This window comes from Ilyonectria robusta (genome assembly GCF_021365365.1).
Source record: "Ilyonectria robusta strain PMI_751 chromosome Unknown BGZ61scaffold_6, whole genome shotgun sequence".
Taxonomy (NCBI): domain Eukaryota; kingdom Fungi; phylum Ascomycota; class Sordariomycetes; order Hypocreales; family Nectriaceae; genus Ilyonectria; species Ilyonectria robusta.
Genome location: NW_025764440.1, coordinates 1,857,832 through 1,866,609, shown reverse-complemented (window position 1 = coordinate 1,866,609; position 8,778 = coordinate 1,857,832). Strand labels below are relative to the sequence as shown.

Genomic DNA, 8,778 nt, shown 5'->3' with positions numbered 1-8,778 from the left:
TGTCCTTGGCGACTGTGGCTGTTCTGTGCGTGAAGACGGCTTAGGTTTAACTTGTGATGGCCTAGTAGGCTTTACGTCTCTAGCGTCCGTTCATGCTTATTCCCAAGATGCAACCTTCACGCATGAGACCACTCACTAATCACGATCTTAAAACATGCCTGGGAGACTATCGGAATCGACTACCATTAACTCCCTTGGAATAATGATGGAGTTGCAAGCGGGAATCATTTTGGAAATTGAACATGACCGACAGCCATATGGCTATTGCCTGCGTGGTTTGGATCTGCCGAACCAAGTATGGTCTACCTGGGGAGCAAATGCAAAAGGCAAATGACCGAGACGTGTGGAAGTGGGTGTAAAGAGCTTGGAGAGGAAGAAGTGCGATTCGATTCTAAGTTGTGGAGGAATGCATCTGTGCCGACTACCAGCGGTGTGGCTCAACCCTGACGTGGGGAATTCTTGGGAGAAGTCCAGCACCCAAAAAACCATGACTACTGGGTCCTACTGGTTAGAATTGCCTCTATCAGGAGGCAAATAGGGTCGACTTTGGTTCCTTGGAAAGCGACGAGGGACCTGATGGAGATGCATTGGATGATCCATCCCACTGACGGTGGTTTTCTCAGCAACACAAGTTCATCTGACATGAGATCCAGTTCTGGTTTCCCAGAGAATTCACCACCTAGGACGTGTAAGGGAGGGCACACGTTGCCGACCATGACTCTGAAACCCTTTGGCGAGGAAGATGGGATTCCTGGAGGATGGATGTATGACAAGCATGTGGCATAGGAGCAAGTTCGTTGGAAGGGAGGGTTGTATAACTTCTCGATTTGTATGGGTTGGGACATGGCGCTATGGGTAAACAGAAATGATAATCGTTGTGAGACTATAGACAGCGAAGGATGCCATAGCGATGAGTTTGAGGGTTACTAGCGAACAATACGAATTTCCCAACGTCAACTAGCATCTATCATGAGGGACAGAGAGACTGAATGAGATGAGGATGCGAGGGATCCAACGTCACTCTAAAATCTAATTACTTAAGTTCGGACCTGACACTGCACACAAATTGATCTAGTCCTTAACAAATATTGGGTTTCAGCAAATGATAAACACGTACCGGGATTCTGAGATGAATTTCTCGCTTTTATGGAGTACAGTATAAACTTACGGGAGATGGGCTGCGAGGGAGGGCTTATTACGGAATCATCAATTATGCTACTTCAAATTGAATGAGATGCCGAATGAGCCCAAATATATTCCAAAAATGTATTATTAGAGTTGAGAAAATGTCGTCTCTCTCTTACAGGTACAACAGGGCGTTCATCATCTGGATCCGCCGTAACCGCAACATCCCAGAGCAGTCTCACGCACCGCCATCTCGCTTGGCATACTCCTCCTCCATCCGCTCCTCATACAGGCGGTCGGCCTCCTTCTCGGCCTCCGTCTTGGGCCGCGTCACTCCGGCGCCCGAGTTGGCGCCGGCCCCGGTGGCGACAGCCGCGGCGGGGGTGGACTGCGATTGCTGTTGCGGGGTGGTGGTGTCGGCCGGTTGGCTGGTGGTGGTGGAGGAGGAGAAGATGGGGAGGCCCATGTTTGCGATGTGGGATATTTTGCGTGGAGAGAAGTGGGGATTTGAAGGGTCTTTTTATGGTGTCCCGGATGTATTTGCTGACGGATTGTGATGAGTTGGGGTTGCGAGGTCTTACTCTGGTGGTGGTTGATGGCCGTCTTATACCGCAGTGTGGCGAGTGCGGTACGTCACATCCCCAACATCGTCCACAAGTGTGGCTGATGCTGTGGCGAATCACCGTCCAGCCTGCTCAGAGGCAACCAAAGCTGAGGGCGAAGAGCAACGCCACGACTAGGCATTATGTAGCACCGGTATGCGAAGACTTGTCTGGTCCATGGTAAAATAATCTGGACGTTGTGGACTTCATTGTTAAAGATGGACACTACTTTCTCACGTCATTCAAGAGACGCTCGTAAGCCTACTCCATAGTCTTGCAGAGAACTGACCAATTGATTGAAGGCACATATTTCCGAGTAAGCATTGTCTCCATCTGGTATTGGCTGAGCCAAGTGTCGTAGGTACATTCACGAGGCCAATAGCGATTAATATAGCGATATGTCATGTTGATCATATAAGGGAGGTCCGGTCGTTCTATTACACCTAAATTTGACGACACTGCTCAATCTCACAAGCCCCGCCGACCCCGGTGAACCTCATCCCTAGCGACATGGCCAACCAAGCTCCCGACCAATGTCCAACATCCCATATATCAACTTACAAGAAAGGGTATTGTACATTGAACTCCTATTTCCAACCAAACGCTCTTCCCCGTTCCCTCGAACTGTTTTATTTCTTTCCTCTTCGGCTCAGGGGAGCCCTTAAAACTCTCGACTCTCACCAATCTTGCACACGTCGAAGACTCCCTCCTCGGCGATGCCTTTGCGGCGCAGGGCCTCCTTAAGCATCTTAGGGGGCTCTAGCACCTCTTCCACGGTCAAGGCCCAGGTACCCCAGTGGATACCCATGGCGCGCTGGCACTGTGTGTCCTTGAAGATCTCCACCGAGTCGAAGGGGTTGGCGTGCATGGGAGAGAAGGCGGCACGGGGAGAGTAAGCGCCAATGGGAATCAGGCCAAGGTCGAAAGGCCCGCGAAGATCGCCAATTTGCTTGAATTGGGGGCATCGAGGCAGGTGGTCCAAGTCGGCACTGTAGTCGTCGGTGCCCGGAGGCAGGTAGGGAACACCTCGGTAACCTGTATCGCCACCGAACCAAACGGACTTTTCAGAAGAGCGAACGGCCCACGAGCACCACAGGGTGGTATCTTTGTCCCAAAGGGTCCGGGCCGACGTGTGCTGGCAGGGCAAGCACGAGATGCGAGCAGTGATATCACGCTGCTTGTCACCGTCCTTGACTGTAACGGTTAGGTCGGCGTCTTCCCACCAGTCGAGCTCAGTGACGTGGTTAAGGCCGGACTTGCGGAACCACGTCTCTAGACCCAGACCAACAAAGAATTGGGCTTCGGGGTGGTGCTTCTGAACTTCGAGGATGGAAGAATGTGACAGATGGTCGTAATGGCTGTGGCTGATGACTACAGCATCGACAATGGGAATATCCTTGATATCGCAGGGGCGCGGGGTGTAGCGCTTGGGACCCATGAAAGTGAATGGTGAGCAGCGGTCCTCAAAGACGGGATCAAAGAGGATGCGCAGGCCGGAGGGATATTCGACATAGTAGCAGGCATGACCAAGCCAAGTGGCTCGAATCTTGTCCGAGGCATAACGATCGGGGAGCCATTCGGGCTTGACGACAGGGACGGTAGGAGGTGAAGTGTCGGGCTGCTTGATCTCACCAGTAATGGTGGGCCTGCAAGGGGAGACAGACGTTAGCTTGGACGTGTGCTTGGCAGATTGGCAGAAACAAGGGCCCATGACCCGACCGGGGAAGGGAACTGGGGTACGGTTCTTACCAGACGACTCTTCGCAAGATGGTGCTGAAGCCGACGCTGTGGGACCAAGAAGGGTAGGGGTTCTTGAAGCCTACGACCTCGCCGCGTTTGACAAGATGGTGCGGGTTGGAAGTTGCGTCTTCGGGGAGAGTGGAGCGGCCGGGGATCTTGGAGACCGCGGTGGTGGAGGAGATGGAGGCGGCGATGGTAGTAGATGACATGACCTGGGTGGTGGTGTCGTTCACAGTAGTGTGAGTGTCGGCTTGGTCATTGACGGGAGCGTCCACGGAGAGTTTGGCGGGCGCATCGACAGAAAGTTTGGCGGGAGCCTCAACGGGAGGGTTGGTGGGAGGATTCGCCGAAGCGTCGGAAGCTGATGGTGGGACGGACATGTTGGTGGCTGCAGCAGCGACAGAAGCAGCAGCTTTGGTCGATTGATGCCAAAGACGACGGGTTGGGAGACGGAGCAGGCGTGTCATATGGTGGATCGTCAGGAGAGAGAGAGAGCGAGTGATGAAGCTCGGGAGGAGAGGGAGAGGGAGAGTGAGGAGAGGAGAGAGGGAAGCCCCAGAAGCAGCGGATTGGAGATGAATGAGGCGGGGAGAGGGAGAGGAAGAGGAAGAGGGGGAGATGGGGAGGAGTGGAAAAGAAGAAAGAGGAAAGAGGAAAGAAGAAAGAAGAAAGAAGAAAGAAGAAAGAAGATGACGGAGAGGAGGAGGAGAAGGAGGGGAGAAAGTCAGGCAGGTACTACTGGGCCTGGTGGTGGTAGTGGTGGTAGTGGTGGAAGGAGGCTTCTCGCCGGCCGCATCCACATTGACCAACACCTAAACTCCGGAAGGATCGCACCTCAGCTCCGCAACCTACTACGTACAGTACGTACAGCCTGCACCCACAAACCCGCAGCCCACTCAGCGCACTACGGCAACGGCCACGAGGCTCCGCTGTCAGATCTCAGAACGAGTCCGAGCTCGCGATGCCCAGTCCGAATGCGACGAGCGAGACAGATGGAAGGAAAAAAGAACGAGAGCAGCTGGGTCACAGCTCACAACCACCCGCCAGACCGTGGTTCACACCACATGCCATGCATGCACGTCTTGAGTGCTACCCCTACGCACGCTACGCCCTGATTTCCTCTTCTCAAACACCACCAAACAGCTATCGTGCTGTTGTGCTGTGCCTTGCCTCGAAGCAGCATCGCGTCGTCCCCAATCACGCTTTATTAGCGGAGTTAGTACGACCTACGCCCGGCCTGACGCCGCCAATTCCCCGTCCCCGAGCCATCCGCCGGACAGCGAGACGCGGATGCGCGATGGGGGACGAGACCGGGGGATGGCAGGTGGTAGGTGGGTTTGGTGGGCTCCGGACCCAACTCGCTAGCGTACCTGTCGCCGAGTTGCGAGCTTGTCTGCGGATCGGAGACCACGATCTATCCGAGTCCGACGGGTTTGGAGCGAGCCGCATCACTCTACTGCGGCGCGGCTGCCAAGTGCTGACGGGAAAGCTGTGGAATGACGAGTGCACAGATGGTGACGGACACACAGGCAGACAGCCAAGTTTGACGAGTCAGTCAACAAAGGAACGGGTATGGTTCGTCTATCTTTCCTACCATCCTCTCTCCATCTCCCTCCCTCATTAAGTGACCTAACGAAAAGCAAATAGTTTCATTCACTCCCATGCTCAGCCGGCTCGCCATCTCATATCCCCGGTCCCCTATCCCTGCGCGTCCGCACATGGCATTTGCCCACCCAACGCAAACGCCTCCCCGGAAGGCCACTAGCCCATCCCACGCCTGCCACGCGAGTTCCAGGGCAGCCCAGGCCCGTGTAGATGTCCCCTGTGGCACCATATCCGACCCGGAGCCATCCCCCGTGGCTCGGCAGGGATCCGGACCCTTCTCTGGCGCCCCCAAAGGTTCCCCCCATGGCTCCAATGTTCCAATTGCTCCAATGACGCATACAGCGGGATGCACAAAGTCCTGATCGAAAGTATTGTACTCGGTTCTGCAACAACTAATCTGCATTAGGGTACAGTATATTTAGGGGTTCGGGTTGGGGTGAGTATCAAGATCTTTAAGTCAGACCCTGCTGTATATAAGTAAATCTTAGTATATATAAAACGATGAAATTGATTTTTATTTTACTTTAAATTTAATGGAACCACGAATATTTTACCCTATTATTTTAATGGAGTGCAGAGTAAAGTGCCAAAGTGCGGCAGCAATACTAGAATATTTTGGATAGGACTTTATGCTTCCCACCCTACGCGCATTTGAAGACACGAGAGGCGCTACACCGTACTTAGCGGAGTTCCAGTGGAGTTTCAGTGGGGAGCCACCTAATAGACTTCCACGAGGCGCATCCGTGCGCGAGCTTCAAGAAGCAATTCCCCTGACATCCGAACATCACGATGCAGGGTCTCGACACTGGTAACTCTCCTTGGCGAACGCCAGCTAAAGAATTGTGCATGCCAAGAAGCCCCCCTCCCATAATTTGCATGTAACCTTGAAATTATCCATGTACGTATTGAATGCTCTGTCAAAAAGGTATCATCTCCGGAAAAGTCCCCTCCCAACCTTTGACCCTCGGCCTGGTATCTATCTCAACTACAAGCAACATCATCCATCATATCCCGTCGTAAAAAAACGCTCTCAAAAGCCAGGCCACCAAAAAAAAGAACAGGACGAAGACATAGTCTAAACGCGGCATGCCCGTTTTCAGACATCCAGCCACCCAGCCGGTCAGCCAAGACTCCGCCTCCTCAAACGCCGGAAGAAGCACCTCCGCAACACAATGTTCATTTCAGTCATTCAGGGTCTCGCATCACAGGTCAACTGGCCGTGTGTCTTCACCCATATCCTCGCTGCCAAGCTCCTTCTCCAGCTCCTCCGTTACGAATCCTTCGTAGTCGTCGAGGTTCTTCTGCACGTGGATCTTGAACTTGATGACGTCGTTCAGCATCCGATCAATTTCGGTATGCAGCTCCTCTCGAAGAGAATTGGCTCGCAGAACCAGCTGTTCATATCTGAGACTTCAGTTAGTATATACTTGCATGTCTCGGTGAATGACGTAATTCGTACTCAATAGTTGTGTTGATCTCGCGCTGCTCCAAAAGCTGCACAGACTCTGACAGCCCCGCTCGCATTCGAGACAGTTCCTTCTCCATCTTCTCAATCTGTGCGTCCGACGCCAACTTTTGTGTTGTTGTCACCTCTTTGGTCTTTTCGTACTCCTCCTCCGCTGCTCGGACGCGATGATTGAGGGCCTCGACCTCGCTCTTTCTATCCTCGATGGCCTCCTTGATGCCGTCGAGTAGGTCGTGGTCCTTCATCATGACGTCCATGGCTGCGGTGCGTCGTTCTGAGATATCCTTGCGCAGTGTTAGGAAGCTGCTTCGGATCTGGCCCCGGAGGTCCAAGTTGAGGATATGTCCGGGTAGGTAGCCAGTTGTCGCATCAGCTAGCAACCGATCTGCTGACGAGGGCCCGGCAGAGCCCAAGAGGTTGGACGACGTAAAGTCTGAATTGTCGTTGACCATGACCTGGAGTTCAAAGTCCTTGCCCTTGGCATTGGCCGCTGTTGATGGAATGAGCGCGATCTGGTATGCCAGCGTATTGTACTGGTCAACCATGCGCTCTAATTCGTCCAGCTTCCGGCTCGCATCCATTTCCTTGTCGGACACTTTTTTCTTCACCTCTTCCAGCCTCTGACCGGCCGTCTCAATGCCCTTCTGCAGCCTCTCACGCTCAGACGTCATGCGGTCCATATCCTGCATACTGATCCCTTGAGCATCAACTGCCTTCTGCAGACTACGTCGCTCCTCATCCGCCTCCCTCAGCTCCTCCATCAACTTTTCCAGCTCTTCCTGCAGTACGTCGGCCCGGCTTTCATACTTCTCCGATCGCTGCATGGCCAACGCATTGTACTCCTCAAACTTGATCTTGTCCTCCTCCATGATCTTGAAATTGTTGTCCAGGACTGCGGGGTCGGGCGTTGACTTCTCCAGGTCCTCAATCTCTTTGAGTAGTCGCGCGTTCTCTGCCTCAAGCATCTCGAGCTCTGCCGTGTACTTGGAGTTGGATCGCTGAAAAGCTCTCGCCATTGACTGGACGTGGGGCGCCAGCACGCGCTCGGCTTCTTCGTCACCCATATCCTCATCCATGGCAAGCCAGTCCCTGTATGCACTGCTGAGGAAGTCAAAGATGATGCGGTCGCCGCTGACATCAGTGCCATTTTCCATGCAGGCCTCGTCATATCTGCTGGATGCGTAGCCGTCGAGCATCTGTGCTAGCTGCATCATCCAGTGAAGCAGGCCCAGGAAGGTGCTCCAGTTCTGGCCTCCAACAGCGGCAATCTGACTCTTGGTGATGCTTCTCTCAAATGGGTATCGCATTTGCTTGAGAAGTGGCGGTACCTCCTGGTCGATGTTCTTCTGGAACCTGTGGCTGGGGTCGATTCGATGATAGATAAATTGGAACATGTAGTTGAAGTCTTTTTGGGTTGGCGATTTGAGGACATTCTGTGAGAGGACATGCTTCATCTCCATCTCGAAGTTGTGCTGCACCATGTAGTCCAGAAGCTCCTGTCCGATCCGGGCCTGGAACGATCGGTCCTTGAGCGGACGCGGGTCTCGTGGCACACCGGCAGTTTGAGGAGTAGCTTGGAAGAAGCTCTGGTGGCTCGTCGGGGCGGCTGTGGACTGGCGTGGTCGGTATACACTGCTGCGTCGGTCGGCGTCCCCCATTGAAGCGCGAGGTGCGCGGGAGGGCGCTGGAGTGAAAACACCCTTCGGTTGCTGGAACGACGAACGCTTGACCGACGACAGCCCAAGGTCGGCGAGGTTGGTGCCGGACGAGGAACGCTGGAAGAGGGGCTGATTGGGGCGCGACATGGCGAGGGACTGCCTAGATCCAGACATGGAGCGGACATGGCTGCCCGGGTAGTTGGCGGTGTTGCTAGAATTGGATCGCTTCATGGTAGAGCCGGGTTGGGGGAGAGCAGCGTTGAGGCTGATGCCGCCGAGTGTCTGCACCAAAGGTCAGAAGTTTGCTCAAGCTGTGTTCGATGCGACTGGGGACCGCCTCTGCGGTGCAGGTACACTCACTTCCCTGGGTCTGCGGACACTCCACAGGCCTGTATCTTGGGACATGTTCTGAGGTAACGAGCAGTTGGCGACTGCGATGGTTGGTGCGCGCAATATCGGCGAGCGTCGTGGGAAGTTGTGGCAGCGGCGGGGGCGTCGTTACGATGGTGTCTCGATGAGGTGGGATGCGAGATTGGGTCACCGCAGATTGGGACACAAAAGTTGTGTTGCTCGGCGGGAAAGT

General features: G+C 54.1%; 4 protein-coding genes across 4 annotated transcripts; 2 read left to right on the top strand and 2 right to left on the bottom strand.

Annotated features, from left to right (window-relative positions):
- Positions 1-1,197: 1,197 nt before the first annotated feature.
- BGZ61DRAFT_448280 (uncharacterized protein) lies at positions 1,198-1,774 on the top strand. The gene has a single exon (XM_046245459.1). It carries the CDS (start codon positions 1,230-1,232, stop codon positions 1,680-1,682), a length of 453 nt encoding a protein of 150 aa, XP_046107093.1. The 5' UTR covers positions 1,198-1,229; the 3' UTR covers positions 1,683-1,774.
- A 614-nt stretch (positions 1,775-2,388) lies between these two features.
- Positions 2,389-3,676, bottom strand: BGZ61DRAFT_347140 (beta-lactamase superfamily domain-containing protein; the record flags this gene model as incomplete). Its single annotated transcript, XM_046239944.1, has 2 exons — positions 2,389-3,373; positions 3,477-3,676. The coding sequence occupies 2 exons, from the start codon at positions 3,674-3,676 to the stop codon at positions 2,389-2,391; spliced, it is 1,185 nt and encodes a 394-aa protein (XP_046107092.1).
- Positions 3,677-4,160: 484 nt separating this feature from the next.
- On the top strand, positions 4,161-5,572 carry BGZ61DRAFT_448278 (uncharacterized protein). The gene is made up of 2 exons (XM_046245458.1): positions 4,161-5,037; positions 5,115-5,572. Exons 1-2 carry the CDS (start codon positions 4,429-4,431, stop codon positions 5,280-5,282), a joined length of 777 nt encoding a protein of 258 aa, XP_046107091.1. The 5' UTR covers positions 4,161-4,428; the 3' UTR covers positions 5,283-5,572.
- Positions 5,573-5,810: 238 nt separating this feature from the next.
- On the bottom strand, positions 5,811-8,732 carry BGZ61DRAFT_448275 (HEC/Ndc80p family-domain-containing protein). The gene is made up of 3 exons (XM_046245457.1): positions 8,556-8,732; positions 6,532-8,477; positions 5,811-6,476 (listed from the first exon to the last, which is right to left on the bottom strand). The coding sequence occupies exons 1-3, from the start codon at positions 8,598-8,600 to the stop codon at positions 6,275-6,277; spliced, it is 2,193 nt and encodes a 730-aa protein (XP_046107090.1). The 5' UTR covers positions 8,601-8,732; the 3' UTR covers positions 5,811-6,274.
- Positions 8,733-8,778: the final 46 nt, after the last annotated feature.